At 36.0% G+C, this 15,643-nt stretch overlaps 1 protein-coding gene across 4 annotated transcripts in view; it reads right to left on the bottom strand.

Annotated features, from left to right (window-relative positions):
- The window catches only part of CEP78 (centrosomal protein 78), a 47,066-nt gene extending 35,494 nt beyond the window's left edge, over positions 1–11,572 (bottom strand). For 3 of the 4 annotated variants that reach the window (XM_074280111.1, XM_074280108.1, XM_074280110.1), the window contains exons 1-9: positions 11,351–11,572; positions 10,455–10,740; positions 7,281–7,456; positions 7,099–7,171; positions 6,252–6,355; positions 5,479–5,653; positions 2,659–2,772; positions 1,610–1,674; positions 1,207–1,315 (exon numbers count right to left, since the gene is read on the bottom strand). In XM_074280111.1, the coding sequence (XP_074136212.1) occupies positions 1,207–1,315; positions 1,610–1,674; positions 2,659–2,772; positions 5,479–5,653; positions 6,252–6,355; positions 7,099–7,171; positions 7,281–7,456; positions 10,455–10,707 (1,069 nt within the window). In that variant the 5' untranslated portion in view covers positions 10,708–10,740; positions 11,351–11,572. Of the gene's footprint in view, positions 1–1,206; positions 1,316–1,609; positions 1,675–2,658; positions 2,773–5,478; positions 5,654–6,251; positions 6,356–7,098; positions 7,172–7,280; positions 7,457–10,454; positions 10,741–11,322 lie in introns of all 4 variants that reach the window. The other variant, XM_074280109.1, reaches the window with a different exon arrangement.
- Positions 11,573–15,643: the final 4,071 nt, after the last annotated feature.

The raw sequence follows: 15,643 nt of genomic DNA, 5'->3' as shown, positions 1-15,643 counted from the left end.
TTTTTTAAATAAAATTGTATAATACCTGTTAAAATCTGTACAACGGGGGAAAAAGTAGACTCTTTTTTCCTACTATCAGGAACAAACTGTTCTCCAAAATAAGTATGCAATCAATCAAAATTCCTGCTCAAGAAAGTAAATATAAAAGTTTCCTAGCAAGGAGGTAAGTTTTTTTCTGTTGTTTTTTGGCTTAGGACATACTTTTTAATGTAAAAGTACAGTGAAGACCATTTACGTTCTTAAGTTTCCTTGAAGTGCCTACAATCTACAGTAAAAGCAATTTTGATATTTTCCTACATTGATATCTTCCCAAGACCATTCCCATCAACCACAAGATAGCATATAAAAAGCTTATCATCAAGAGCAAATGAGAAGAGAAAAAGAGACTGAAAGAAAAAGAACTGAGTTCTTATTCAGCCTTTGCTCACAGTATTTTAAAAATTCTAACAGAACAGAAGTTTATAAGACTTTTAAAAATATATATAAATTTTAACTATATTTGATCATGGAATTGCATGTATAATTTCAAAAATCTAGATATACTCATACTTGGCAAGTTTTTGAATGAAAATATCTAATCTTCCAATGTATTACTCAAAGACAGGTTCTCCCTTTAAATCTATTTCATCTGAATTAGTGAGCCATTTTAAAAATATTTCAAAAAATAAATGTGGATATGTCCTCTTCCAAAAATATCAGACACATTCTCACATTTATTTTCAGTTGTAGCACTTCATTCGTTACACAAGGGAAGGGAGAAAGACAGAGGAAAAGAGATATCTTCAGAAATATTACAGATTTTAAAAAGCATTACCTTTAGGTTTTATTCTTCATCAAAACCCTTACTCAAAAATTACTTGCAAAAATTAGAATAAACAGATATTCTTCTCATAACAGTCAACATAAAAATCCCCAACAGGACAAGTAAGTTAGGTTTGGGGTGTTAGACAGTAGTTTAATTAGAAGCACTTTTTTCCTAAGTGATTTTTCTCTAAAAAGTTGAAAATCTATGCCTGTGCCAAATTATCATCATTAAAATGTTCACAATCTGAACAAAGTCATCATTTATTTTTTCAATACAGTATTAGTAATTCGAGCACATTTCAATTCTGAAGCTCTGTTGCTGAATATTTTGAGCACCCATAAAAAAAAGTAAGTAAATATTACAGGGGGAATTTCCAAGCGGCGTTAAAAAAGGAGGGTTACCAATACGAATAGTAGCTTTTCCTTTTCGACCACTTCCCAGAATTATAGTTCTTTTTTTCTGTTTAGTTTTGAAAAGGTCCTTTAAAGTTGGAGAACTTAACCACTTGTACTAGAAAAGAGAAGTAAAATACTACATTTCAGTGACAAGCAACTTATGAGGTTTTGGCTTCAGCCAGCAATTATAATGTTAAATAAATAAAAAATTCGTTTAACTTTCTTTTGGTGATATAATTAGCAATATAATCTTTGGCAATACTAACAGAAGGAAAAGTATGAGATTGCCTTTATGTTATTAGTTAGAAAATGAATGACTTGTAATTGAAAAATGAATTTCACGTGTGCCTTTGCTATTTAAAGAATACATCAGCAAATCCTTATGGACAAAATAAAAGGTACACCATACCTCTGATTTGGCACTCTTTCCATTCTGTACAGCTCTCTCAATAACTGATTTCATCAAAGAATGATCTACAAATAAAATGGAAATTAAATTACAATTTTTCCAGTGATTCTGCATGTTTTTGTTTCAAACAAAAAACAAGCCAAATATCACTGCTGTCTCTTTTCAAGAAAGAGGGAAAATTCTTATTACTGTAATTATATACAAGTGATCTCTTTGTGTATATTTCCCCTGAAAAATATCTGAAGCTATTTCTACATATAAATTTCCTTCTAAAGGCTTTTTTGTCAATAACAAGTGATGTAGATGAAAGAACAAATGAAGAGGCTAGAAAAACATTTTTTGCTTGAAGTTTTTACTCAGTCTTTGCTCAAATCACCTAATACACCCTTACAAACTCCAGTTGCACCTCTAGAGGATCTCAGACTCTAGGGGTAAAGAAGGGCTTCCAACAAAAATGTACTAAACAAGACGAAAGATATGAATTACATTCTAAATATTCTAAGCATAATCTCAAAGATCATATAAACATTATGAATTTATTGTGGCTAAAAAATTCACCTTTGCAACAGAATGTTAAGCTAAAACTCCCTGTAAGGAAATAGGTTCTAACTGGTCTAAAAAACAAAGGAGGCAAAGAAAAATAAAGGTTAGGGAGATACTTATATATATTGAAATACTGAAAGTCAAAAGATTTAATAGTATACAGTCCTGATAAGGATCAACAGTTCAACTGAGTTGGAGCAAAGGGCACTTCCACCCTACTGGGCCAAATATAAAGTGGCAGACAAAACCATAGCAAAAAATTACATAATAAAAAGCTAACATTATTCTTCAGTTCCAGGCCTATAATTACAAAAGACCAAAACCCACCTGCCTTCATCACAGGAACAACCAGGAACCATTTATTTGTATAACCCATTTAATAATACAAAAATCCCTTTATAAAAAATGTAAAAGAAGCCGAGATAGTGAACTTGTTAATACTTATATTCTGAATACTTTCCCTTAAGTTTTGTCATGATTAATTGAGTAAAATAAATTTAACATACCAACAAGTGGGTTTTTTCTTATATCCAGAATCACTATGGTTGTATTTCCTTCTAGGGCTTTTAGAAGAGTTTTAGCTCCCTCATTGCTAAGTCCACACTGCTGCAGATCAAGTGCTTGAAATAAGAAAAAATATTTCAACTTACCAATTTATATATTTAACATGTAGTCATCACGCCTCATATATGGAATATCTTTTTTTACATTATTACATTTATTACTGAAATGGATCTATAATCTCATTTACATGGGTATCACAATCTACTTCTGTTTACTTATCCAGTACCACTCTTACAAAAGACCTTTAAATTTATCATCAGAGATCTAACTGACATGTGAGCTGCCTTCTTCACTTTCTTTTTATTATCATCAACACCATCAAATCTGTATAAATATACAATTCCCCTCAGGAAGAGGGTGGGAAATGTGAGTATTGTTTTCTTTGTTTTTTTTTTTTTTTAGCTGAGGAAACTAGGGTTAAGTGACTTATCCAGGGTCACACAACTAGGAAGTGTTAAGTGTTTGAAGCTAGATTTGAACTTAAGTCCTCCTGACTTCAGGGCTGAGGCTTATTATTTTTTCTGTATTACACACAAGGAAACTGAGGTCCACAGAGACTAGGAGACCTGTATAAAGTCATATAGCAAGTGTCAGAGCAGAGACTTCAAAACTACTTCATGATTAAATCATGCTTTTTGAAGATTTTTATTTTAATTCTAATTTAAGTTTCCTGTTACTCAGAACATTTCTGGACTGCTAACACTGCATGTATGAACAAAGAAATGTAAACTAATTTTTAAATAAGATAAGTTAAAATATCAATGAGTTCTAAATTCCTTTCATTTTTAATGGGGTGAGGAGGAAGAACAGAAAATTTGTGCCACATTTTCTATTAGTGCCTAGGACCAAAATCATATTGATAAAATTTCACAGTTAAGGCAAAAATGCTGTAACTAATCAACTCTAATCATATATTGGCTTATTAGCAACAGTTATAAGTAAAAATTTTGTACTATATCCCCATATCATAATCTATGGTCTCAACAGTCAGCCAAATAAGACTCCCACAAACTCAATATTTGTTACTTGTTAGTATATTATAATATATAATATTAGCATAATATAATATATAATACTTGTTAGTATTTATTATCTTTATTATTAACTCAATATTATTGTGCATATATATGTATATTATATATATAACTCTATTATCATATAACTCAATATTAACAAGTATTTATTACACCTACTTTGTCCTCAGTCCTTGTGATACAAAGAGCTTACATTTTAATGGGAGAGACAAACACATAAGCAGAATGCAAAGAGAGTAACTATAAAATAGTATAAAATTATGAGATTTTGTGAGAGAAAGCTTTAACAGTCAAGAGGCTTGACATAGGCGGAGGCTTTTGAGATACATTTTGAGGAAAGAGATGAGGCATACATGAGGAAAAAACACATTCGAGGAATTAGGGGTGGTCAATATGAAGGTACAGAGGTGGGAGACAGAATGTGTGAGGAGCAAAGGGAAGACTAGTTTGGCTATTATCATAGAGTACAGAAGGTAGAAAAATGTGCAGTGTGCAGGAAAGATAGTCTGGAGTCAAGTTGATAAGGGTGTTTTAAAGTCAAACAGAGTCTCCCAGAGACAATAAAGACTGTATCTTATTCCTCTGATTAGAACACTTAAGGAAAATCACTAGCAGCTGTGTGGAAGATGAACTGGAATAGAGAAAGATTTGATGCTGGGAGAGAAAATAAGAGGCTATTGCAATACATCTACACAAGGAGTAACAAGGGCCAGAAATAAGGTGGTGGCTGTGTAACACAAGGGGTGTTACACCAAAAAGTCAGAAATAGTAAGATCTGACAAGTGAGTATAAGACATGAGTAGATTAAAAAGGAAAGGAAAATAGGGTATAAATTGGGAGCTTGGAAAAGTGATGGTGCCTTAGACACAGGGAGATTGGGAGGAAGAGAGTGTTTAGAGAAAAGATAGTAGTTCTATTTTAGATACACTGAGCTTGAGTTGTCCTGGGAAAATTCAGTTTGAAAAGTCCAATAAGCAACCATGGAGCTGAAACGTCAGACTAAGACTTAATAAATGATAATAATAGGATGATGATAATAAAAGATCTGTAAGGCATGTGAAGAAAGGTGAGAGAAAAGGACCTACAACAGTAAAAATGGAGAGAAGGGCAAAAGATAAGAACTAAAAACAAAGAGAAAGAATGTTGAGAGAAAAATTATGAAAAACCCAGGAAAAAAAAAGATAAGAGTATCCCAAAAATCTTAGTGCTCTTTTATACCGTTATACCATTAAAGCTAAAAACAGCACTAAGATTTTGGAGACATTTGAAAAAATATTTCACATATTTTATTAAAAACAAAAATTATATTACAATATTCAAAATACGGTATTTTATATCTTTTGGATATAAGACTTTTACACACACATACACACACACTCTCTCTCTCTCAAAATAAAAGTAAAAAAGAATAAAGAAAACAGCTACAAAGAATTTTCTAAGCAATGTTTCCCAAGAGTGAGGAGTCAATAAAGGCACTTCTCTAAACCAAATAAGCTTTAAATGTAGATAAAATCCCTAACTAAACTAAAGATTTTGTATGTAATGTCTCTTACTTCAACATTATTTATCAATTAACATTCTGAAAGCCAGGGTATAAAAATAAAACTAAAATACCTTATTCTACAATAGAGCAAAGCAAAGAATTTTGTAGTCATTGTCATACTTGTCATGACAGAGCAGATTGGAGGTCACTTCTACTACCCGCCCCCAATGAATATTTTTACCAACCTCTCAGCCACAAAGTTTCACAAAGACATTCTGCAAAAGCTTTGGCACCCTGATCACCAATAAGGATGTTGCAGTTGAGTGAGAGACGCTGCAAGCCCGCCATGCCATCCAGATCAGGGTTCCGATAGCGAAGACTCTCTGCCCACACATCCTCATGTCTCTTTATTGCCTGGTACTTGAAAGATTTAGACAAATGAAATGTCTCTGGGAATAACCAATACTTAGGTAAACAAAATCATTTATAAAATGATCTATTAAATTGTAAAATTATATATATACTATCAATAGGCCATGAAAACAAATTTGAAAACAAGACTAAATAAAACTAAAAGATTATTTAGACAACTGCTACAGCAAGCTTCTTAACTTGATGCTTTAAAAATAAGCAGAAGCAAATTAAAATGACTTAAGCAAGGTCATATAAAAGCTTGCTGAGAACGAATAGGACTAAAATCCACCTTTAACTACTAGTCCAATAAACTTTCCATCACACCATGATGCCTGGCTCCTATAATTGTTTAATCAGAAGTATTCATCATCATACATTAAAAAAAAAAAAAAACAAGCAAGCTTCTCAAGTGAAATTCTGTATATAAATGGAAAAGCTGTATGTAGATATCTTCCAAATACCAAAATTTAGTCACTTATCTTTAGCAATAGCTTCATTCACTTTCTGTTTGGTCATCTAAGAAAATAAAAATTTTGTTCAAGAGTCATTTGTGTGTGTGCCAGATGCACTAAGTTATTAAGATTAAAGTTCAAACATGAATTACCTTTAAGATATTGGCCAGATGTTCTGCTCCACGCCAAGTCAGATTACACCCTGAGAAGTTTATAGTCTTGAGAGTTATTGAGGTCTTAACACTTTGACAGATAGCTAAAAAAAAACAGAGAAACCAAAGACAACAGATTAAACATAAAAAGTCATTATGCACTTTTCTGAATCTATTCTTATTCAGTAACTATTTTGAATCACTAAGTTTTTTTAATACCTGTATATATCCCAACCCTGTGAAACAGAAAAGACATGACAAGTAAGTCTATTATAATTGCAGTGTTATTCTAATTTACAAAAATCACAAGTTAACTAACTAAAAATTATACCGTCTGAGTATTTGGAAATGCTTTTGATATAACAAGAATTTTCCTGTATTTTGAAAGTATAAATTATAAATGTTTCTTCCTGTCTATGCTTTAATTTCTATGCAATTACTAAAACAATTTCTCCAAAAATCACATGCTCTACAATCTTTTTTCATTTGTTTCTGTTTTCAATCATTAAGAATTTATTAAATAAGAACTATATGTCTATTATTGCACTGTTATAGTTCAAGGACTACAAGGAAAGCATAGACAGTTCTTGACCTCAACAACTACACAATCTATTTGAGAAGACAATACAATCTCATTTTTAAAAAAATGATAATACAAAACAAGATACAATTAAGTGCTAACTAATATAGTACAAAATAATAAAAAAGGATAAAAAATTGGGGAGCTCAGCACAATGGTCTGTAGTGGTAGGAGTAGTTAGTAGTTAGCTTCATGCTAGAAAACTTGATCTGACTTCTGAAAAATAAGATTAGGAAAGCTGGAAGGAAAAATAAATTAAAAACTCACTTTCTAAACCTCCATCTCCAATTGGACAATTTGCTAGAGATAAATGTACCAAAGATGTTGATTTATTCAATCCCTTCAATGGAAAAAAAAAAAAATCATACCATTAAAAACACATGAGGATCATAAAATAAAAAAACAGAATTAGTACCAAATGTTGCCATGATGAATTTTAGAAACCTTACCCTTGTTAACAATATTAAATCTCGTTCTCTTAAATATAGTCCCTGAAGTTCTAGGTTCTTCAGAGTAGTAGATACACTTAAACAGCCTTTAACAGCTTTACATATTTGGATAGTCACTTCTTTGGATCTAATTGTAGGAATTCGCCTTTTAGAATAGCCTTTATACCTATCGAAAGCTAGAAAAAAATGTTTTTCAAAGTTGTTACCAAAGAAAACTTGTACCAAAGACAATCAAAGAAAGCTTACATAGGACATTTTTCCCCCTACATTAAGAAATGGATTATGTGTGAAGAAACTATCTCCCCTCTTCCAACTTTGCATATAAATACAAACATTAAACAACTACATGAGGAAAGATGAAAAGTTTAGGTAACTGTCTCTAAGAGCAGAAAATTTTAGCAATGGTCAAGAGCTAAAATATACAAAATTAATTGTATTAATCATGTTACAAACATAAAACAGTGTGAGATCTAAGAGAAAAGTTTGTTGTCATCTAGGGAGGTCAGAGAAGGCTTTCTTAGATATAGTATTTGAGTAACATTAAAGGATGAGCAGTGATTTGATAGGTAAAAAGGGAAAGTAAGGAATATAAAGGGGTTGTGCAAAAAAGAATGGAATTCTAAGTGCTTAGGAGGAAAAAGATTAATCCTGTTTTGCTGGAATGTAGACTAATATGAGAAAAGTATTTCAGGTAGCATGCTACAGGCTACTTGTTTGATGCAGCTTCCTTATAACATGTATCACAATAAGCATAAATGGATGTAAATAAGTATAAAAAGACCATAAACACTTTTAGATGAAAATGCAATGAAATATCTTTCAGAACTATGCCTACAGGTGCTTAAAAAAAAAAGAAAATGGGTCTCCCTATTGCTTGCCCAGGCTGGAAAAAATTAGGGCTTAAGGACTCAATCTCACTGACACCAGAACTTTAACCTGCTCCATTTCTATCCTTCTGGTTGGTCCTCCCTAGGCAACCTTGTGGCTTGCCCATTCCCAGGGGCATACCATATTCATACTAAACTTAGTGGGAATACCTGATTGGCATAGCCCACTGCAGCTCAGAACTCTGGATCTCAAGGTATCAGCCAGTCTCAGACTCCCCAGTAGCTGGGATTACAACTGTATGCCATCTCATCCAGCTGTGAGGTAAATTTTTAGAAAATAAAAGACAATTTTGACTACACAAAATTAAAAAGCTTCATTCACTAATGAAAACAGAATTAAGAGAAACTGAAGTGTGGAAAAATATTTTCATAAATATTAATAAAAGTCTGATATCCAAAATATATGTGGAATTTACAAGACTTTAACACCAATAGTCATTATAGTTTTCAAATTACAAACTAGAAATGTTTCAAAACATGTCCCAAATTATTTATGAAACTAAAAATACTCTGAAGTCTCACCTCACAAGACAAATGAACAATGCTTGATGTCTGTGGGAAAATACACATTGATGAATGAGTGTTGGTAGATTTGTGAAGGGTCTAAACATCCTAGATTTCAATTTGGGACTATTTAAAATAGTGATTAAACCATTATCGGATATGTAATCCAAAGATACAGACAAAAACAAAGGTTCGAAATATAACCAAAACATTCACGATAGTGCTCTTCATGGTAGCAAAGAGTTAGAAACAAAGTGGGTATTAATGACTGGAGAATGGCCAAAATAAATTGCATGTGGATTTTGTAGAATATTACTGGATGGTAAGAAAAGATGGATAACAAGAATTCAGAGAAATGGGGAAAGATATGTATGAAGTAGAGCAGAAAGAAACAAGAAAAATCCACACAAGAAATACAATATGAATGAAAAGCAGAGACACAACTCTACTGGCAATGAAGCACACCTTTAACCCTTACTGGGAGAAGAGAGCTAACAGGACAGAATATCATCTACGCTGTCAGAAGTCACTGAATTGGAAACCTGAACTTAGCGGTTCTTCTTTGTCCCCAGGGAGAACTCCAGAGTCTGGACAATTGAGTTGAAATGACAAAGGTAAAATGTATCAATGAAGTTGATTTTTCAAAAGCAAAGATAAAATGATGGGGTTGGACTAACAATCACTCAAGTCCATTCCCACACTACATCTATGAGCCAGTGACTATCCTCCTCAGTAACTTTAGTAATAAAAGGTAACATTTATTAACTGCCTACTATGTGTTGGGCACTGTACTAAGCACTTTACATGTATCTCATTTAACCCTCACAACCTTATGAAGCAGGTCTCATTATTATCCTCAATTTAAAGATGAGGAAAGGGAGGCAGACAGGGATTAAGTGACTTGACTTGGGTCACACTGATAGATCTGAACTCAATCCTGATTCCAGGCCAGGAACTCTAACTAATGTACCACCTAATTTCCTTTGACCCTTTAGTACAAGTACTAAGCACATAGCACTAAACTATATTAAAATAACTTATCGGGAACATCATATAGTACTACTATTCCATTTATTAAATTACTTTTGAATCCCTAAGTAGCAAACAAGAGGTATTAGAAAGTTAGAAAGCTATTTTATGATACCATGTAGCAAAGTAAGTACCCAATGAATGCCACATACAAAACGATGAATTATGGCTAAAGTAGAAAACGGTTCAATATGCAGTTCAGTATAATGAAAAGAATACTGGATTTGTAGTTAAACCATTTGGCTTGGAAAGCACAGTGCCTGGCATATATATGTGCTTAATAAATGGTGGCTGAATACCAACTCTGCTCCTACAATTATTTTCCTAGTAAATTTTTTTTTGGGGGGAGTTTACCATTCATATCACTTTGTTTTTTTTTTAATTTATAATTTTTTTTCACAGTATATATGCATGAGTAATTTTTTTTTTATAATATTATCCCTTGTATTCATTTTCCCCAATTATCCCCTCCCTCCCTTTACTCCCTCCCCTTGATGACAGGCTCCTAGTAAATTTTTACCACAAGAAATAAATGCTTCTTAAATTTCCTTCGAGAAAACTAATGAAGAATATTTCTACTTTCCTCCCTTAAATCTACCCTATGGGGCACAGTTATTACAGATAAAGCCTAGGGGTACCCACCTACCTACTAATGAAAATATAATTCCCCAATTGCTTAAAATTTCACACATTCTCTTGTGAAGCCAAGAGCAGCCTAAAGGTTTAAGTAGCATTTCAGTTCTGAACCACAAACCTGAATCTCCAAAACCTGGTTGATATGAACTTCTGATGGCAATAGAGGGCAAGTTTTTATTTATCCTAAGAGCGCTTAGCAAAGGTGCCCAGTCCAGGAGCTTGAGGCGGTCTGCGTTGAAATCGAGCACCCCCAGCCTCAGGTTGGCTCTCACAACAGGCAGAGGTATAGAATCTTGAAGAGCACAAAGATATTCATAGTGAGAAAAGAAATCTGCAGCACTCTCTCTCCGGAGCTTCACTGAGTCGATCATTTTCTGGCCACCAGTTGAAACCCACCCTGACCCCTGAGAATAAAAAAAAAAAAAAGTAGAGATTTACTCCCAGGAGGAACTGGAATTGGAATAATCACCACTCATTTTGGAAGGGTATATGTGTGGGGCTTGGATTTTGTTTTTTCCTGAGGGAAGTGTTGGAGGTCTTTATATAGATAAGTAGTTTTTTTTTTTTTTTAAAGGGAGATTGATGGTTACTTACAAGGTGCTAGGACAGCACCAGACATTAGCTCTCCCTCCCTCCCCCAGGCTCTAGCAGTTACACAGCGGGAGAACTTCCTTTGCATTTAAAAGACTTGGTTTTGAGTGTGTTTGGGGGAGTGTCTGGTCTGCGGGACATTTAAGGCAGTAATCAAAACCTGGTCCTCGGAAGGTCTCCGGGTGGAGTGGGGTTTATTGAGAAGCCCCTTTACACCGAAAAGCAGATCAATTCTACCCACACATTAGAACAAGCAGCGCGGGAAGCAGCGCGGGCTGGCCGCAGCCACGGGGGCCGCGAGGCTCCGGCGGCCCAGGGCGGGAAGGCGCCACGATCCCCGGGCAGCTGCACCGACCGCCGCCGCTTGGCTCCCCAGACTCCATCCATTCCCTCACCCTATGCCCCGTGCTCCGCGGCGTTCACCTTTTCGGTTAAAGAAAGTTGACCCCCGCTACATGTCTTTCGGTCCGGTGCTCGGCCGGGGTTCGGCCGTTAGCCGCAGGTCCATTGTACTGCCCAGGCTGGCGCCGCCCACCGCACTGCTTCAGTTTGGTGTAACCCGGGAAGATAGCGCCGAACTCGACGACCCACGAGCGTCCCCACGCAGGCCCGTTACGTCAGCGCGTCACCGCCCGCGGGGCATCTGGGAAGGGGCGGGGCTATCCTGGTCGGCTTCCGGGGGTTGGCCGTGGGAACCGTGGGAGCTTGGTTGGTTTTAAGTGTCCTTCTGCTCCCCTCCCTCTGCCATTCCAGTTGGGAAATCCAAAATTTAGGTTTTGAGGGTCATTCAAGGGGACCCTCAAGTCAAAAAGTCCAAACTTTTTCTTTTGCACGTAAGGAAACTGAAACCCAGGGGGCGTAAATGACGTAAGGCGTACAGGTAGAAAATGGCAAAGGCAGGGATTGCAAAGAAGGATGCTTGAAACCAGCCTTTTCTGCCCCCAACCCACCTTTTTCCTGTGGATGTCACCAGTCAAACACAAGAGACCCCTCACCAATGGTCCTCAAACTTTTTAACTAGGGGTCAGTTCCCTGTCCCTCAGACTGTGGGAGGGCCAGATTACAGTAAAAACAAAAACTCACACTCTGTCTCTGCCCCTCAGCCCATTTGCCATAACCCCAGCCACATAAACGTCCTCAGAGAACCCCTGTGGCCTAAACTGTCAAAGAGATTTAACTAAAGTCCATTGAAGGTCTGACCATGTTTTACAAGCGTTCTCTGGTCTCCCGTGACTCCTTATCTCAGGGATCAAAATAAAAAATTATAGCATTTTAAGCCTTTCACCATCTGGCTGCTTCCAACTCCAGTTTTCCTATGCTTTCTAAGCACGTGTTGTGAGCCAGAGACACTGACCTTGCAGTTCCTTGTACAGGGTGCCTCATCTCCGTATTGGGCCTTTTCATTGGCTGTCCCTCATATCTCAGAATGTTCTCCTCATCTCCTTCTCCAGGTTTTCCTGATGGCCTTCAGCACCTCCCACCTTCCGCAGGAGGCCTTTTGTGGTTTATATGTGTGTTACCCAAGCTCTATAGGTATTGTCAGTATATTGTCAGCACATCCCACCTTCTGCCCGAGGCCTTTTGTGGTTTATATGTATGTTACCAAAGCTCTATAGATATTGGTGGAAGTCAGTGCCCAGGCTCTGGGTGAGGGATTGAGTGTAATTGGTGAGATTGGAGAGAAGAGAGATCCCTTCTCTTCAGCATTTCCGGTTTCCTGCTGTCCGAGAGATAACGGCTATACCAACCCCTCTTCAGGATGCTGAAAAAAAAGAAAAAAATGCCGGGAAGAAGCCAACAGAAATCCCGTTTTTATTCTTGGTTTTGGAGAATTTTCCCTTGGGTGAAATCTGGGACTGTATTTTGATGAATGAGTTCTATCGCTCCTAGTGGGAATGCTCCTTCAATTTGTATTGTCTATGATAATCTATTGGTTAAATATATATGCACATATATAATCTCATAATATATTTTCTCCGATCTCTATTTATCAGTTTAAATAGATAAGTTTCTTTGCTATTTGCTCAACGTGTTTTTTTGAACTGGTATTTATTTGATGGGACAGAGATCAACTTGGATAGATGGTTTGGAAGGAAGTAATCAAGAGTTTAGCTTGAATGTGAAAATGACATCATTCTTTAGACCAATGCTATTTAAGGGAGAAGAGAGATATATTTCTAGCCTGAGATTCCATCTAACTGAACTAGACTTTGGAGAATTTGAGGGAGAAGTCAGAAGAATGTCTATTTTTGTCTCTCTAAGAGCCACACAAATGGTAATCCTTGCTACATTTATCTTGCATGTACATCCTCCCCCCACCCCATATTTATCTCCCATTAAAATGTGAGTTCCTTTATTTCAGGGACCAGGCTTGTGCTTTTAACAGGCATTACTTAACCTGGAACATAGTGAACACTCTGTGGCTCAGCATTAAAAACCTCTCCGTGATACTTGCTTCATCAGTAACATTGGACAAATCTTTTCATCTTTTTGACTCTCATTTTCCTCATCTGTAGAAAGGGGTAGAGTCTCTTTTTTAAATGTTTAACAACCAACTCTGTCAAAAAACCACAAGTTTTCAAACTTTAATTTGCAATATTAATATGGTTTCCATTACTTTTTTTTTTTTTCCCACCCTGAGGCTGGGGTTAAGTTACTTGCCCAGGGTCACACAGCTAGGAAGTGTGAAGTGTCTGAGGCCAGATTTGAACTTGAGTCCTCCTGAATTCAAGGCTGGTGCTCTATACACTGCGCCCCCTAGCTGCCCCTCCATTACTTTTTAAAATTAATAATAAACAAAACAATAAATCAAGTCCTGGTTTAGAGCATTTGCTGATTTCTGACATAAAAATTAAAAATCAAGCCTTGAATCAGCACATCTCTTGGCTAGAATATAGGATATATGCAAGAAAATTGTATGAGGTAAGACTGGAAAAAGCCTTTTCTCTTACAATTGACTGTAATACTGTGACTTAGAAAGTCAACTGTGAGAAACTTAGAGAACTTGGTTTTTACTCAGCACTTCCATCCAGTGGAAGAGAGGGGAATAACAGCAAAGATAAACAGGAATGCCTAGCTCTGGCTCCTTCCTGTTGAATAGGATGATAGTAATGGCTAAAAAAGTCTACATACATACATACTACATACATACATAAATATCCAAGGCCCCGTCCTTGACCTTCTTTTCTTTAATTTTTCTCCCTTGTCAAACATATTCACTGCCATGAATTAAATTAGAATGCAGAATGCTTCCCAAATTTATATTTTCAACCCTCACTTCTCCCCTGAGCTTCTGTATCATGTGGAGCCTATTGACCTCTTTGTCCCACTAACCCCTCAAATTCAATATATTCAATGTTAATTTTACCAAATTCTCACCTAGACCCACTCTTAAATTTCTCTGCTTTAGTTGATATCATAAACCTTTGGCTTAAAATTTATTAGCTGTCTTTCACTCTTCCTTTTATCAGACTTCCCTCTCATATTTGATGGGTTTCAGAAACCATTGGATATTTCTGGGCTACATCTTTTCCTTTCTACTTCCACAGTGAAAATCCTAATTCAAGCTCTTTTGCTTAACTATTTTCCTAATCTCCTAAGGTGGTCATCCTGCCTACTTTATATTCTAACTTTATATTCTTTACTCCACCAAATTTTCCTAATCCACTGTTCTTTTTATTACTCTTATAGTTAAAAATCTTTTTGGCTTCTATTTCTCTACAAGTATCACTATCTTACTTAGGCATCCAAGACTATCTGCAATATTTGTCCAAACTGCCTTTCCAGCCTTGCGCCATACTATTTTCTTGTATATATTCTATGTTCTTGCCAAACTTTACTATTTCTCATTGATGGGGTCCTTAATGGTGGGGGTGGTAGGCAGAGAGAAACTGAAGAATTGATAAAATTGATCCCTGAGGCAGGCAGGGAGAAGGCTCTGATAGAAATAAGTTTAGCTCCCTGGTCCCACCCTCTGGGGAAGTCATGGGCAGTCATGTCCCTGAGGTTAAATTTCCCCTATAAATCTACTTAGGGCCATACCACACTTACTGACCTTTTTTGAGTTAGTCTGCTGTGACCCTCTGTCTCATGGTGTCTTTCCCCTTACTTCTCTCTCATGCCATGTGGTACCCCTCTTAACCTTTCTCTCAGATCCCATTTCTTCTTCTTTTTTTAAAATAGTTTTTATTTACCAAATATATGCATGGGTAATTTTACAACATTGACAATTGCCAAACCTTTTGTTCTAATTTTTCCCCTCCTTCCCCCCCCTCCACAGATGGCAGGTTGACCAATACATGTTAAATATGTTAGAGTACAAATTAAATACAATATATGTATACATGTCCAAACAGTTGTTTTGCTGTACAAAAAGAATCAGACTTTGAAATAGTGTACAATTAGCCTGCAGGTGGACAAAATTAGAGGGATTGATAATTCTATGTAGTAGTTCATAATCATCTCCCAGAGTTCTTTCCCTGGGTGTAGCTGGTTCAGTTCATTACTGTTCTATTGAAATTGATTTGGTTCATCTCATTGTTGGAGAGGGCCTTGTCCATCAGAACTGATCATCCTATAGTATTGTTGTTGAAGTATACAAAGATTTCCTGGTCAGACCCCACTTCTTATTGCTAACTACCTCTTTTAGGGTGCTAAGTCCCTTTCAGGATTTAGCCTGCTAGCTAAGGGCATGTCCCAACCTCATGGGATGTTTCC

This window comes from Sminthopsis crassicaudata, chromosome 1 (genome assembly GCF_048593235.1).
Source record: "Sminthopsis crassicaudata isolate SCR6 chromosome 1, ASM4859323v1, whole genome shotgun sequence".
In the NCBI taxonomy this organism is placed as follows: domain Eukaryota; kingdom Metazoa; phylum Chordata; class Mammalia; order Dasyuromorphia; family Dasyuridae; genus Sminthopsis; species Sminthopsis crassicaudata.
This window is presented reverse-complemented; position numbering and strand designations above follow the sequence as displayed.